Source organism: Anabrus simplex, chromosome 2, assembly GCF_040414725.1.
Source record: "Anabrus simplex isolate iqAnaSimp1 chromosome 2, ASM4041472v1, whole genome shotgun sequence".
NCBI classification, from domain to species: domain Eukaryota; kingdom Metazoa; phylum Arthropoda; class Insecta; order Orthoptera; family Tettigoniidae; genus Anabrus; species Anabrus simplex.
The window spans coordinates 930,064,694-930,081,972 of NC_090266.1; the positions used below are offsets into that span (position 1 = coordinate 930,064,694).

The window sequence follows — 17,279 nt, forward strand, 5'->3', positions numbered from 1 at the left end:
CTTCAGGGCTGCCGATAGTGGGATTCGAACCTACTATCTCCCGGATGCAAGCTCACAGCCGCGCGCCTCTACACGCACGGCCAACTCGCCCGGTAATAATGAAGTTTGATACAATGTATACAAAATAAACATTATTAAAATAGAAGCTACCGAGCTCGATAGCTGCAGTCACTTAAGTGCGGCCAGTATCCAGTATTCGGGAGATAGTGGGTTTGGACCCCACTGTTGGCAGCCCTGAAGATGGTTTTCCGTGGTTTTTCACACCAGCCAAATGCTGGGGCTGTACCTTAATTAAGGCCACGGCCGTTTCTTTCCCAGTCTTAGCCCTTTCCTGTCCCGTCATCGCCATAAGAACTATCTGTGTCGGTGCGACGTAAAGCCAATAGCAAAAAAAAAAAAAAAAAAAAAAGAAGCTTTTTTTTTTTTTTTCAAATTTAAAACAACTCTATGAATTAAACCTGATAATTTTATCAGTTCTAATAGAAGTATATTACTCACATTTCCTAAACCGTCCAAACTATTTGCTGAGAGAGGTTGATCCTGAAGGTAGAACTCACGCAGTGCCTCACTGATGTTGTCCGAATTTTTTTGATTTGGATACATGAAAGCCAAGGGTGCCACTTGATCAAAATTATCATCCATATCAGTGCGTAGAGTATCATTGTCCAGCACAGCTGTTAAAAGAAATACAATTTGTTAATACTCATCATATAGAATATAGCTCTCTTTCAGTGAATTACTATAATAATTACCAGTTACCAGTAACTATGTTATTAATAATAATAATAATAATAATAATAATAATAATAATAATAATAATAATAATAATAATAATAATAATAATAATAATAATAATAATAATAATGCTACCTGCTTTATGTTCCACTAACTACTTTTACGATTTTTGGAGACGCCAATGTGTCGGAATTTCATCCCGCAGGAGTTCTTTTACATGCTAGTAAATCTACTGACACAAGACTGACATATTTGAGCACCTTCAAATATCACCAGACTGAGCCAGGATCGAACCTGCCAAGTTGGGTTCAGAAGGCCAGCACCTCAACCGTCTGAGCCACTCAGCCCGGCAACTATGTTATTAAGCTCTAATTCTGACAGATCACTCCTTTGAGTTCTTCGACTGTTGGCTTACATGTAGGGTTATTAAAGCTGTCTTCTCTGATTTAATTTTTAATGCTTCCAGAACTGATGCTTTTTTCTAAGTGGTGCAAATCTCTCATCACCTGTGAGTAAATACTAGTTATCTTTAAATCTGACAGTCCAGCACACATAGAACTGAAATGTCCCATCATACCAATTTTTAAGTTCTCGTAATTGTATCTGTATATCACCGAAAACTCTGTAGAAAGAACTTTTAAAAGTTTATTCATTATCTACTGTATGTTCACTGAACTAGAAAGTGACCTTTATGCTTAGAATAAGATTTATTATTTCTGTTTCTTTACATAGAGTAGTTTCTGAAAAGATATTTTATTACAGGAGGTTGTTCAGTTTATATCTGACCGATTTTCAAGGGTACTCGCTTTTCGAGGTACCTCTTCACCACTCCGGTCATGTTCTATTGAGCCCCTAGCACAGTGGCCTATCACCTGGACATGAAGTTTCCATTGAAGCAAATTCTGGCAGACTACAGGCAAGGAAATTCTCTCTCATTCCTCCCTGCAAGCTTTTCATAGACCATCCAGGGATAAACGGCGATGTCGGAGACGTCTTTTCATCAGTACAAATGTGCAGAAATCTATTGGACTGGCATCAGTGTCTTCACAGGTATGTCTTGACATGGGATTACATGAATTCCTGATTCCCATTTCATTTCCTGATAAGAACGCAGAGATGTTCTAGCAGTAAGACTTGAAGCCTTGACCATATAGATCCGCACCTAGTTTCAGTCTGTTCCATACAATTGTGGGATGTCTATTCGACAGATATGTGTCATAATGGATTCCTGGAAGTATCTTGCAGTCACTTTCACATTTTTTTCAACCTTGCGTATCATCAACTTACCAATTTGAGTTGGTGTATTTTCTCGGCATGTCAATCAGTGGATCTCCAGAAGCACTAGGGTGACACTTTCTTTGGAACCCTCTCCCTGATGGTTTTCGTGGGCGAATATTTTTCCAAGGGCTCTTGTTGTGTGTAACAGGCCACAGTAACATTTGCAGTAGTCACCTCGAGTATTAACCCGTACTTCCAACACTGCTTCACTATGCATGTGTACAAGTAAGGAACATGGAAAAGGGCCGTGACATACCCATCCCAATAAGGGTTGATTTTTTACCCCATTTCATGCCATTCTCGAACAAAACTCTAAAAATGTAAAAAATACTAAACTGTTTAATTTTTGTCATTCTAACTTCCCACATCTACAAGTTCAGACACAACACTACTCAACCGAATGTCCTTCTGTTTATAAATTATTCTAATTCAGGAAGTAAGAGAAATTTCGCCATAATTTTGGTTTAGTGAATTAGTTTAATTGTTATAAAGCATTGATGAAAATTGTAATATTATCCATACAGGAGTTTGTGAGATATCGTCGTCATCGTCGGTGGGATACTCATATCAGAGTTTTCGTTTCTCGCCTGCAGTTCCGTAATCCTTAGTCCACACGATGAAGGTGGCACTGATGGCTTATCAGACCAATTCTTGCATAAAACATGAGGCCACACATGTTGCATCCTTTGGAAGGTGGGGAACATCGCAGTGTTTGATGTAGCTTCTTTCTCTGGTGAGTTTCCTCTTCCTGTTTTCAATGTTCCTGCTCAAACTGTGCAACTGAGATTGTAGCACGCCAGCGAGGGTGATCCAATGCGAGAACATGCCAAGTATTTGGGTTTATATGTACTCTTCTCTGGGTCAGCTTAAGTTGGTCTTCATATCGCTTCAGAGGAGCACCACGATTCCTCTTGCTTGTGCTGAGTTCACCATACAGGATTTGCCGAGGGAGTTTGCTGTCACTCATATGATGGATATGACCTGCCCATCTAAGCCGATGACCAATGATGGTGGCTTCAATACTGTTTAGCTTTGCTTTCTTGAGAACTGCTATGTTAGTTATATAGTCATCCCATTTGATGTTCATGATGGTTCTAAGTTTTGTTGATGAAAGTGTTCCAGTTTCTTGATGTCCCGGCAATATAGGGTTCAGGTTTTACACCCGTAGAGTAACGTAGAAATAACAACAGCTTGGTACACCATTATTTTCGTGCAGACACTTAGATCTTTGTTCTGGAATACACGATGTGAGAGACATCCAAAGGCCACATGGGCAGTCTGTATTCTGTTTTCCACGTCCTTCTCAGAGGTGCAGCGCATTGAGAGACTACTCCCAAGGTACGAGAAGTGCTGCACCCTTTCCAGAGCTGTGCTAGATATGGTGATATCAAAATCTGGGGGTTTGGTTCCAGGAGCAGACTGAGTAAGCACTTTGGTCTTCTGAATGTTGACAGGCCAAAATGTTCATAAGCTCTATTGAAACAGATGACAGATTGTTGAAGCTCTTCTGGTGTGTGGGCTGGAAAAGCATTGTCATCTGCATATTGCAATTCTGTGACCCGGTTGGAATAGGTTCTACTTTTGGAGCGAAGTCTGGCCTGGTTGTAAAGCCCCCCCGATCATACAAATATTTAATTTTCACACCTGTGTTTGCAGGCGTTGTCTCATAAAACATAGCTCCCAGGTACAGGGCAAAAAGTGTAGGTGCAAGTACACATCCCTGCTTGAGCCCGTTTGTGATTGGAAAGTCTTCTGAGATATCATTCTGATGCAGTACCTGACCCACCATACCATCATGGAGAGCTTGGATCAGACCAATAAAATACTTGGGGCATCCAAAGCACCTCAAAACCATCCACATAGCGTTTTGAGGAACCATATCAAGGGCCTTTTCAAGGTCATAGAACACTAAGATCAGAAGTGCAATTTGTTCGCTTCACTTCTCTTGGAGTTGTCTTGCGCAGAAGATCATGTGAATTGTACCACGAGAAGCACGAAACCCACACTGAGATTCAGGTAGTAACCTCTCAGAAACAACCTGAAGTCACTTCAGTAAGATTCTAGTAAATATTTTTCCAGCTATGGAGAGCAGGGATATACCATGGTAGTTTCCACAGATACTGCGATCACCTTTCATGAAGATTGTAACTATTCTGGAGTTTTTCATGGGAGCAGGAATATATTTGGTTTCCCAGATTAGAAGAATCAAATAGAAAAACCTGGTTTTTAGAGGTGAGCCTCCACTGTGAATGAGTTCAAGAGCAATGTTGTCTGATCCTGGAGCCTTCACTGTTTTTACTCTGCTGAAAGCTTTGATAAACTGTTGGAAGGTTGGAGGAGTGTCCATCCAGGGTTGGAGAGTATGTTGAGGAGCATTTTGAAGAAAATTTTCAGCAGCAGCAGAACTACAGGAGTGAGCTGAAGTGCTCTTTCCATTGTTTCAAGATGTCCTTTCTGTCTGTAAGAATGGTGGTCTTATCAATAGCTTTCAGAGTTCCTGATGATGAGCGGACAGGACCATACAACTCTTTCAGTACTGTGTAAAAGTTGCATAAGTCCCTGATATCTGAGAATTTCTGAAGTTCCTTGGCTTTTTGCTGCCACCATTTGTTTTTTATTTCCCTGATTTCAGACTGACACTTCTGTGTTAGTTCTTGAAAATGCATTTTTTTCTCACTGGAGGAAATCGATAGATAGGCATCCTATTTAGCCTTGATGAGGTTCAAGATTTCTTCATTGTTATTATCAACCAGTCTTGTCTCTTCCTTTCCTCATAGCCAATGACTTTTTGTGCAGATTCTGTAATGATATTTTGAAGTGTGGTCCATTCACATTCTACATCCTTTGTGTTGATTGGATTGTGAGTTAGTTGTTCTAGAACAGAGTTTTGGTATTCTGTGGCAACACTACCGTATCAAGTTGATTCCTTGTTGGATTCGTGAAGTGGGTTCATGGCTTTTTATGGATGGTAATCCTGAATCGACTAATAAGAAGTTTATGATCTGTCCAGCACTCATCAATATTCCGGGCTGTTTTTGTAATTATGACATCATTCTTGTTGCACTGTTGGGTGATGACATAATCTTATCATATGCCAATGTTTAGAGTGTGGGTGCATCCATGTGGTCTTGAAGCAATTTGGCAGTTGGAATTGGGTATTGGTGATAAAGAGCTCATGCTCAACACACAGGCTAAGTAGTAACAGACCATTAGCATTGCAGTTCCCAATTCCATGGTTCTTGGGATGGATGACATTTCCCCATAAGAGGTTGTTCCCCTCCCACTCTGGCGTTGAAATCTCCTAGTAATGCAAGCTTGTCTGTAGCAGGCACCTTGATGAGGACTGTGTTCAGTTGGTGGTAGAAACGGTTCTTAGCATCCTTAAGAGTGGATCCATATGAGGACATGAGAGTAATGAATCTGCCTCCTGCAAGAGGTATGTGGAGAGTCACGAGTCTTTCATTTACTGTGATGGGAGTGAGTCGATTATAATTTACCAATTTAGTCTTTACTGCAAAACCCACACCATGGATGTGATGTTCATTTTCCTCCTTTCCTTTCCAGAAGATGGTGTAGCCTGATGAAGCTTTGATGATTTCCTTCTCCCGTGAGTCTGGTTTCACTCAGGGTGATGACATCAATGTTGAGTCTCTTTAGCTCATGGCTGATGAGAGTTGTTCTTCTTTCTGGTCTGTAATCGTTGTCTAATAATGTTCTGACTTTCCATGCACCAATACCTAGTGATGAACGTAGATTTCTTTCTTTTATGATTTCGACCGCAAGTTGGGGTAACCCTCTGAGTGCCGTTTCCCAGACAGATTTTGAAAGTGACTACCGATGTTTAGCCCACATTTTCTAGGGCTTTCCCCATTCAGGGGTGCAGCGATGGTCCTAAATAGCCTGCCCAGTCACAGATGCAGGACCGGATCCCTGAGTAGTCACAGGGTCTCAGGAAGGCGACCATCACACATCTGCCACCAATGTGCAGGTTCAGACTAGAAGCTTCCAGTTTACCCAGACCTGCTTGTGTCATCCTTATCCCATTGCCGCTGGGCTTTTAGAGGAACAGCAGGAGAGAATGCCATAAGCATGAATTTGTTTAAGGTGGATCACAACTTGCTGGGTAGTACATTTGAGTTGCGCCTTCACAGCCAATCCATCTGGCATGACCTCTTCCACCTCCACTAAGAAATAAGGGGTTCCTTGTCCACCTGCTTGGTTGTAGGGTCAGAACACACTGGATTTCAGTGACATTTCCTCCACTGGGGACCATCACCCAATCTTAACAAGGCTCTTCCACCCAAGGCCATTGGCCTACCTTAGTGGGCCGAGTTGTAAGTATAGAGATGCAGGTATATAATGTATTGAAAATCTCAGATGGTAGAAACCATGCTGAAAGTATTTCATTAAGAATATTCACCACAATCAAACACTGAACTATAAAACAAATTTGGCACTTTAGGCAGTCATGCTTGTTATTGAAGGAACAAGGCATTATTTTACAAATCTGTGGAAACCATAGCCTTCTATGCCAATTAGTTTTGAAAATTCTGAAGTCTCAACAAAAGCCTTTGAAAACTGTATTTATATTTAACTATAAATTAGTACACATCAAGAACTTGTTTGTAGAATGAGTATCTTAAGAAATGATTTACTAATTTAATCATGAAATTCAAAATTATTTTGTAGGGAGAAAATCTAAAAATACTAAACTGTTTGATTTTTGTCCTTCTAAGTTCCCTTAAAACACTTTGCACTTTAGTAACATATCGCCTATTTTACAACACATAAGGATATTTACAGAATATATAAATAAACTTAATGAAACTCTGTATGATATTGGTAAATAAAATAAACACCAACACCATTATAATAAAATTTAGGATTAAATTCACAACACACATGAATACAGATGGATATGTGTTAAATAAATATTTAATTAATTATTAATCTGTTAATTAAACATGGTAGTTTAGATAGTGCCATGTAACTAGACATAAATCAAGGTAAGTTGGCATGATACAATAGAGTGTAAATATACACTCATTTGCAAACTGAACTGTGCAACATGAAGGAATCATAGAAGTACAACGAAAGTTGGCACACAGTATCGTCATAGGCTGACGTGTCCCATTTGTGTTTAAAGCTGTTTGTTTTATAGGTGCAAGACACTGAATAAGGCCTTTATAGCAGTGTGAGCCACAGAGCATGTTCAGTGAACATGCAGCATGCCTTGACAGCACACTCGACCAGTTAGATGAGTTTGAGTGAGGCTACATCGTCAGACCAAGAGTGGCAGGTTGGATATTTATGTGCATTGCTTGCCACTTGAAATATTTCGACTTCACTGTGCATCATTGGATGCAGCGGGAATGTGAGGGAACTCACACAAGCATCGAGAATATTTGGATCCACCCCGGCAGACCTCCGTCAGAGAGGATTGTTTCATCATACAATAGGCTGTTACCATTCCACAGGCATTGCTGTGCACCATCCAGAAACATGTCACAGTAGCTGTTGTGTGTCCACCAGTACATATCCAGGCAGCTAGGAGAACAGGATCTGTCATCATGGCATCCCTTTCAATGTCAACCTTTAGGACCTGAGCATCACTGAACATTTTTTAACTTCTGCAAGGAACGGGTAGCATGGCAGCTTGCAGATTGGTAATGAGCGGTTTTCAGCAACAAATCACGGTTCTGTTTGAATACAGATGACTGCTGAATTTGAATCTGGAAAATATCCTGGCTAGCACAGTGATCCACGCTTCATTGTAGTGCGGCACACTGCCCCAGTTATAGGTGTCATGGTGTGAGGTGCCATTTCCTATGATTCCTGCTCCATCCTGGTGGTGTTAAATGTAAGCCTGATGACATGGTGATACGTCCAGGGAATTCTGCGACTGTGTGTTCTTCCTTTCCTGGTGCTGCTCAACAGCCCTATTTTCCAGCAAGACAATACCTGGCCTCACACAACATGGATATCTCCGGCCTGCCTTTATGATGTCATATGCTTCCTTAGCTGACAAGGTCTCCAGATCTCTTGCCCATCAAGAATGCTTGGGGTGAGATTGTATGGCAACTTTGGCAGATTTGGAGGGTCACTTAGGCAGCTGTGGTAGAATCTTCCTCAGGAGAATATCAGACATCTGTATGCCTCAATGCTAACTGTATCACCACCTGTCTCTGTGCTATGGGTGGGCCAACACACTAATAAGTGCATCCTGCAACTATTGCTTACTCTGCAATAAATGCTTAGTATGGTACAATATTTAGATTTTTTTTTTTTTTGTTTTGATTATTTTCTTAATGTAGAGTGTTGTTATTCGTCGGGAACTAGCTGAAGTTTTGATTGCTTTGAAGTGATATCTGTGTTATCTAAAGAAAGTATTAAAACACTGATAGTGTTCAGACTGACTAAGATCTGGGTTAACATTGTCACTCCAGTGAAGTGAGAGTGAATGTGTGACCTTGGGGATGGGTCCTACGGTGACTGGTGTTCCCACTGTACGGGATACTTTCCGCTCTCCACTATCTTGCTCGCATTTGTTGTTGTTGTGATGACATGACAGGTTGACAGTTTTTCTTAATATGTAGTTCAGTCAATTATATTTGCACATATCCATGGCTTTGGACGCAACATTGGCAGAGTTAAATCCTTCCTGTCTTCATTTTCTTAAAAGTTACTACTTGATATGAGGATAAGAGCTTCATCCATGGTATACAGTTTCTCATACATTATGAAATATGGTACAACAAGGTGTTGAAACTACCTATAGAAGCTTTAATACTTTGGCAGTGAATAGCAGTTACACTGCAAATGATGAGCGCAAAGGTCACTCAAATCCTTACCTTCTGACTGATTGCTCCTGACATATGGTAACTCTACTAGCAGCTATAGATTTGCAAGACAAACGCTATAAACACATGAACAAAAGCTAGGAGTACTGTAAGTTTGACTTTTGTCCTTGTCTTTTGATGTTTTATATTCTTTTCATTGATTTTTTATGGTAGTGTTATACAAGATAAACATATTTAACTTGCAAAAAATTCCATATTCTTGACCAATGACTCATCAAGATAAAATAATTCTTTCACTCTCTCTTTTTTCTTTTTTTCTAGTGGTTTAACATCACACTAATATATCAAAGGTTTTTGGTGATACAAGGATGAGAAAGGGCTAGGATTGGGAAGGTAGTGTCTGTGGCTTTAATTAAGGTACATTCCTAGCATTTGACTTATGTGACAGTGAGAAACCACAGAAAAACAATTTGAACCCACTATCTCCTAAAAGCAAGCTCACAGCTGTGCAACCCAAACCATGCAGCCAGGTCACTTTGTGAAACAAATGCTTTAGTAGACATTTGTCTTCCCTGCAAACTTTTAATGTGGTTATCACAGAGGTGAATATCATGCATTAGTAATGATTATGACTTCCTTGATTGGGAGTAAGTGTTTGCAGTCTATAAGGCCATTTAGTTGCCCTTGTAACAAACAGTTCTACCATAATGAGGTCTTACATTGTCATTTACTAAAAGAAAATGGTCTTCACCATCAAGCTTGTAGGCTCTAACAATGGCATTTAGAACCTCTTGAAAGGATTGGAGGCCTGTCAGAGTGCTATGGATGAGAATGAGAGGAGTCTGCTGTCCAACCATTGTTCCAGCCCAGAACATGACACCTCATCCAACAAATTGATGGTCATCTTGAATTTGGCTGTATTGCTGGTTTTGTCTGGAAGCCCTCCATAGTCTTATATGTCTGGTGTCAGATCTCAGATCAATCCTGATCTCATCACTGAACATCATATTCCTCCATTTATGAATGGTCCATTATTGATGAGTGAGGTTTCAGTTCATATGATGAGCTCAGTAATCTTAGCAGAATGCGTGCTTTCGAGGTATAATTTCGAGGTATTGTTTCTGGTTTTGTATGGTAGTGGTGGGATACCACTACAAGGCTTACCATTCACATTGTCTGTCTGTAATTGTTCCATGGCATAGTCATACCACCTTTAGTGATATTTAGCAACTCGGCAATATCTTGTTCTGCATGGCCTGCCTAAAGTAAGCTACTGTCTGGATCCCATCCAGCTGTAGTATTCATCTATATGGCATGTCTGTGCATGACAGACTTATAATAAATGTTACATCTGTGTATTGACAAAAATTACCTGCATGACATGGCAAGGGAGTTCAGTTAAAGGAGTAAGATATGTACATGGAGCATGTCAGTCTTAAAACTTGTCTGCTGTGCAAGGTCCTGTGTTAATGAGAATAGAATGTCTTAGTAAATGGTGTATACTGTGGCTCAGAATTTTCTACATGGCTTTATATAAATATGTTATTAATGAGTATATTTCAAGGATATAAAGGTTTAACCTTCTATGTGCCAACGTCCTTCTGAAAGCCCGTTTGGTTTTCATCTGAAAAAATGCCAACGTCCTTTCAAAAGGACGTTCAGTATTTATTTTTTATTATTAAAAGTAACAGTCATTTCCTTTCAGAATTTCCCAATGTAGTTCAAGTTCATTGTTTTGGTATATCAGTCCAATCAGCAGGCATATTTATTGGCACGTTTTACTCCGCGCGGCAACAACACTAGCAGTCTCGCTGTGCACCTTGTCTGCTGTGCCTAGTTGCTCTCAATCCTATTCTTGTTCATTTATTGCTGTGAAAATTATTATATATTCATTGTGCTTGACAAAACATAAGTGTGTTTGAAAGGTCTTGGAAAATATACTTGTACTGATTTTTAAAATTATTATTATTATTATTATTATTATTATTATTATTATTATTATTATTATTATTATTATTATTATTATTATTATTATTATTATTATTATTATTATTATTATTATTTGTAGTATGTTATATAAGTATTCTGTAAAAGAAGTTCGTACCTATTTCATAAGGATTGACATACAGTGTAATTAGACTTATTTTTGGCTCATTTGGATATGTAAATTAATTATTTTTACTACAGATCTATTTTAAGTACAAAATGAATGCAATTTTCAATTAAGCTTCATAATACCTTGTACTATTCAATAAATATGTTCACAATGTATAAAAATTTTTGTTATACTGGTACCTAAATTTGATTGCTAAACTTTTGTTTTATTTTTAAATAATATTTTTGAATTTTCGCTGCCAAATGTTTACTAATGGTCATAAATGAACTGAGTAAGGCTTTATTCGTATAGTCAATCATATTAGTAAAAATAACAAAAATTTCAATTTTCTACCTACAATAATAGCTGAACTGTGAGTGATCAAACAAAAGCTTGCAAAGAAACGGAAACTGGCCTTGATGCTCAGCGGTAGAAAAACCATAATAGCACACAGTGCTCATAGGGTTAAGAAATGGCCATTTAGAAGCAGCATCAGTATGTACAATTTACTTCTGGTCACATTGTCTATCATTTAGCCCTGGTGGTGAAAAATATTTGAGTTGACTGTCTATTAGAAAATAAAGCCAAAATGAACTCAAAACATTCCCCCCCTCAGAGCATTCAGTAAATAGTAATAATAAACAGTAACTTAATCATATTTAAATGCCTAGGTAAGACAGTTGACAGGAATTAAATTTATTATATATGTAGAAGAAACAGATGAAGAGCAGCAAGTCACCTTGTAAACACATATGTATAAAGTATCTATATCTAGAATATCTATCCATGCATGGTTACACAGTGTGTAACTTAACAGAACTTAATTATTCCACAGTGAATATTCTAATATCAATTAAATATACATACTTGAAGCTTTCCATGAAAATTCATCTCTAGTGTGGCCAGTGATCCAAGGTACTTGGGTAAAATCTCCAGACAGATAAATATTTGCTACATTTTCTGTAAGAAAATGATCCATGCCATCACCAGTTTTCTTTTCAATTACAGGTAGGAATATCAGGATTGGATCAATACCCCAGTCCTGCACAAACACACATAATTGTTTTATTTGAAAGCAGTGACACATTGTTACAATACCATAATTAATTAATCATATTCTGATATGCACAGTAGTGATGAATTTGAAATGAGCTTCATCTGTGAGTCATTTAAGCACACAGAACTGTATGACCGAGCAAGTTGGCCGTGTGGTTAATGTCGCACAGCTGTGACCTTGCATTTGGGAGATAGTGAGCTTTGCCTTAATTAAGGCCATGGCCCCTTCCTTCCCACTTCTAGCCCTTTCTTATCCCATTGTCACCACAAGATCTATCTGTCTCCTTGCAACATAAAGAAAATTGTAAAAAGAAAAGAAAAAATATTTTAAAAATTTAGGAATTGAACTTTTTTTTTTTTTTGCAAGTTGCTTTACATTGCACCGACACACATAGGTCTTATGACAATGATGGGACAGGGAGGAGCTAGGAGTGGGAAGGAAGCGCCCGCGGCCTTAATTAATGTACAGCCCCAGCATTTGCCTGGTGTGAAAATGGGAAACCATGGAAAACCATCTTCAGGGCTGCCGACAGTGGGGTTTGAACCCACTATCTCCCGAATACTGAATACTGGCGGCACTTAAGCAACTGCAGCTGTCGAGCTTGGTGAATTGAACTTTTCTCTCCCTTGTTGTTATTTTAGTAAAGTTATGGTTGTGCCTCATTAAGTAACAGAATGTTCATAGTAACAGCAATATAAATACACATATTTCAAAATGAAATACATCACTAGGATATTTATTCCTGAAAACAGCTAAGTTGGAAAATACATGAGCCAGAAATAATATGACCTATGAACTACTTCATTCTGTATGGAAAATGAAGAATAAGATTTGCTGTATGTATACATGGCTGATTTACTAAGTGAAGTATTGTATTACTAATTATGATGCCTTAATTGCTCTGATTTTCCAAACTCATTGCATTTCTGCAATTGAAGTAATGTTTATGGTCTGTCTGTTAGGTCATCAGCCCAGAGGCTGGTTGGATCCTCAAATAGCACCACCAAAGGTTATGCGGTTATAAGGAAACCCCAAAAACCAATGGCAGCACCAAAATGAGGCGTACTAGGCAAGATGAGGAGTGAGGTAGTTTGCCATTGCTTTCCTCACTGGGTCAGAAAGTACTATTGCAGCACGACTGACCCTATGAGCAGCACCTTTCATAACACTCAGATGCACTAGTCATGCTCTGAATTTCATTACTCAGCACTACCCATACCCCAGCAACTTCCATATTGTCACAGCCATGGATGTTGACTGGGACTTCGGTGGAAGCTACACTTTACTCTGGCCTGTGCCAAGAGATGGATGCAAAAGTACTGTATCCATCAGGAAATGACAGCAGGCAGATGTTTATGGTAATGACAAATTTTAGTAGAATTTGTAGAATGGGAAAAAATATTCTTGCTAGTCGGTCGGTCGGTCGGTTGGTCGGTCAGTCATTCACCACTGATCTGTAATTATGGATGCTGCCCAGGTGGCAGATTCCCTACCTTTTGTTTACTTAGTCTTTTCTTAAATTATTTCAAGGAGGTTAGAAATTGGAAACATCCTCCTTGGTAAATTATTCCAATCCCTAATTCCTCTTCCTATAAATGAATATTTACCCCAATTTGTCCTCTTGATTCCAACTATTTATTCATATTTTGATCTTTCGTACTTTTAAAAACTCCATTTAAGTTTATTTGTCTACTAATGTCATTCCACTCCTTCTCTCCACTTTCAGCTTGGAATATACCACTTTTACGATTGACGAATTTCATTGTAATGTTCGGTATTGATGTAATTTGACTAAGAACTTTATGTTATTTAAAGTGTCCAACTAATCAATACACATCACTTCACAAGTGAAAATACACATAATTTTAATGTCTATATAGTACATGTTTCGTCTTACTGGAAGACTTTTTTAGCCTTACTAAAAATAATAACTTGAAAGTAAAATCACTCTTTGAGTACATTGAATACTACTGAATACATCAACTTATCTTCTGAGAAATTGTTAAAAATGCCTGTGTGACAGTTTGTTTTAGTTACATTCTACATAATTTCTTAATAATAATAATAATAATAATAATAATAATAATAATAATAATAATAATAATAATAATAATAATGTTATTTGCTTTACATCCCACTAACTACATTAATGGTTTTCAGAGATGCCAAAGTGCCCAAATTTAGTCCTACAGGAGTTCTTTTACATTCCAGCAAATCTACTGACATGAGGCGTACATATTTGAGCACCTTCGAATACCACCGGACTGAGCCAGGATCAAACCTGCCAAGTTCAAGTCAGAAAGCCAGCACGTGAGCTAGGCTAGAATATTTTAACGTGTACACTTAAAAGAACAACTAGAGTACAATCATTCTTTGTACAAATTTTGTTAAAAACAGTTAGCAACTGATTGATTTGAGTTTCAGTATACTGATTGTGTTTGTGTTTGTTGTTGTTGTTGTTGTTGTTGTTGTTGTTGTTGTTGTTGTTGTTGAGCTGTAGCTCAGGAGATGGAAGAGAAAAGGGACCTGGCTTACTGTTGGTTTTGTCAAATTGTCTGAGCGCTAGAAGCTTTCAAAAAGAAATCTGGTCAATAACAAGGTACAGTATTGCTGCTTGTATTGTCAAGAACAAGCTAATACTTAGCTCAGGAGGCAGTCAGCCAGAGGGAGGATCACAAATAGGACCTTGTTATTGACCAGGTGAATTCCCAGTGAATCATTGGACAGGAGGAAGGAATTCTTCAAAAATCTTCTCAACGTAAAATGAAATCTTCCTGGAGACATCATGAACAACTGAGCTTGTGGGGAAGAGGACAATGATATTGGTGAAATTGTGCTTGATGGAGTGGAAAGGATGGTAAACAAACTCCATTGTCATAAAGCAGCAGGAATAGATGAAATTAGACATGAAATGGTAAAATATAATGGGAAGGCAGGGATGAAATGGCTTGATAGAGTAAAAAGATTAGCATGGTGTTTTAGTAAGGTGCCTTCTGTTTGGACAAAATCAGTAATTGCATCTATCTTTAAGCAAGGGAACAGGAAGGGTTGCAATAACTATCAAGGTATCTCATTGATCAGTATACCAGGTAAAGTGTTCACTGGCATCGTGGAATGGAGGGTGTGATCTGTGGTTGAGAGTAAGTTGGATGAAAATCAGTGTGGTTTCCGACCACAGAGGGGCTGTCAGGATCAGATTTTCAGTATGTGCCACATGATTGAAAAATGCTATGAGAGGAATAGGCAGTTATATTTATGTTTTGTAGATCTAGAGAAAGCATATGACAAGAGTACCGAACGAAAGGATGTTCACCATGCTGGGGAACTATGGGATTAAGAGTAGATTATTAAAATCAATCAAAGGCATTTATGTTGACAATTGAGCTGCAGTGAGAATTGATGTTTGAATGAGTTCTTGGTTCAAGGTACTTACAGAGGTTAGCTAAGGCTGAAATCTTTCACCTTTGTTAGTTTACATGGATCATCTGCTGAAAGGTATACAGTGGCAGGGAGGGATTCAGTAAGGTGGAAATGTAGTAAGTAGTCTGGCCTACGCTGAGGACATGGTCTTAATGGTAGATTGTGCCAAAGGCCTGCAGTCTATCTTGGAACTTGAAAATAGGTGCAATGAGTATGGTATGAAAATTAGCCTTTTCAAGGCTAAATTGATGTCAGTAGGTAAGAAATCCAAGAGAATTGAATGCCAGATTGGGGATACAAAGCTGGAACAGGTAGATAATTTCATGTATTTAGGATGTGTGTTCTCCCAGGATGGTAGTATTGTAAATAAGATTGAGTCAAGGTGCAGTAGAGCTAATGCAGTTAGCTCGCAGTTGCGGTCAACAATATTCTGTACTTTCCTGTACGGAGTGAAATCTGAGTGGACTCAGGATATCATTTTCATAAGTTGGAAGTAACAGACATGAACGTAATGAGAATGATTGCTGATACAAGTAGGTGGGAGAAGTGGCAGGAGGGTGCTCGGAATGAGGTAATAAAGGCTAGGTTAGGAATGAACTTGATGGATGAAGCTGTACGTATAAACTGGGTTTGGTGGTGGAGTCATACGAGGCAAATGGCGGTGGATAGGTTACTCAGGAAAATAATGGACTCTTATGGAGCATAAGAAGAGTAGAGGGAGACCAAGACAATGATGGTTAGACTCAGTATCTAACAATTTAAAGATAAGAGGTATAGAACCAAACAAGGCCACAACTAGTTACAAATAGAGGATTGTGGCAGCATTTAGTACATTCACAGAGGCTTGCAGACTGAATGTTGAAAGGGATAACAGTCTATAATGAAGATGTATGTATGTATGTTCCGGTATGTGATTCCCGTGAGGTACTCACACCCTGTCAACACAGTAATCAAAACTGAGAGGAACTTTTCCTCTTGGTGACCCGTGCAACATAGCTTTTCACCCCGTTTTCCATCATATCATTGTCTGCTGTCCATCTCACAACATTGTCGAGGTCTTTTTGCAGTCACTTAAAGTCCTGTAAGTTATTTATTTCTCTTTACAGTTTATCATCATTTGCAAAAAAGCCTTGTCTGTGATTGCAGTTCTTTATTCATATCATTACGAAGCGAGTTGGACATGCGGTTAGGGGCACGCAGCTGTGATCTTGCATTTGGGTGATAATGGGTTTGTTTGAACCCCACTATCAGCAGCCCTGAAGATGGTGTTCTATGGTTTCCCATTTTCACACCAGGCAAATTCTGGGGCTAAACCTTAATTAAGGTCACAGCCACTTCCTTTCCACTCCTAGCCCTTTCCTATCCCATCGTCACTATAAGACCTATCTGTGTCAGTGCGTCGTAAAGTCAATTGGAAAAAATGGAGACTCATATCATTAATAAAAATGGTGGGCGTCCTCCAGGGAGTCCTGATAAAGGTCGTTCAAGTTGATGCCATATAGGTAACCTGCACATCTGTGAGGACGGGGCCCTACCTATGATTAAATCTAATGATGAAATGAAATGTCGTATGGCTTTTAATGCCGGGATATCCCAGGACGGGTTCGGCTTGCCAAAGTGCAGGTCTTTCTATTTGACACCCGTAGGCGACCTGCGTGTCGTGATGAGGATGAAATGATGATGAAGACAACACATACACCCAGCCCCCGTGCCGTAGGAGTTAACCAATTAAGGTTAAAATCCCCGACCCGGCCAGGAATCGAACCCGGGACTCTCTGAACCGAAGGCCAGTACGCTGACCGTTCAGCCAACGAGAAGATGGCACACATACCCAGCCACTGAGCATCGGAATTAACCGACCCAGCCTTCAACCGATCAAACTTGGGACCTCTTG

At 39.1% G+C, this 17,279-nt stretch overlaps 1 protein-coding gene across 1 annotated transcript in view; it reads right to left on the bottom strand.

The window, feature by feature from the left end:
* LOC136864560 (esterase E4) overlaps positions 1–17,279 on the bottom strand; it is a 327,051-nt gene that overhangs the window by 16,537 nt on the left and 293,235 nt on the right. The window contains exons 9-10 of the mRNA XM_068226335.1: positions 11,776–11,950; positions 499–674 (exon numbers count right to left, since the gene is read on the bottom strand). Of these exons, the coding sequence (XP_068082436.1) occupies positions 499–674; positions 11,776–11,950 (351 nt within the window). The remainder of the gene's footprint in view (positions 1–498; positions 675–11,775; positions 11,951–17,279) is intronic.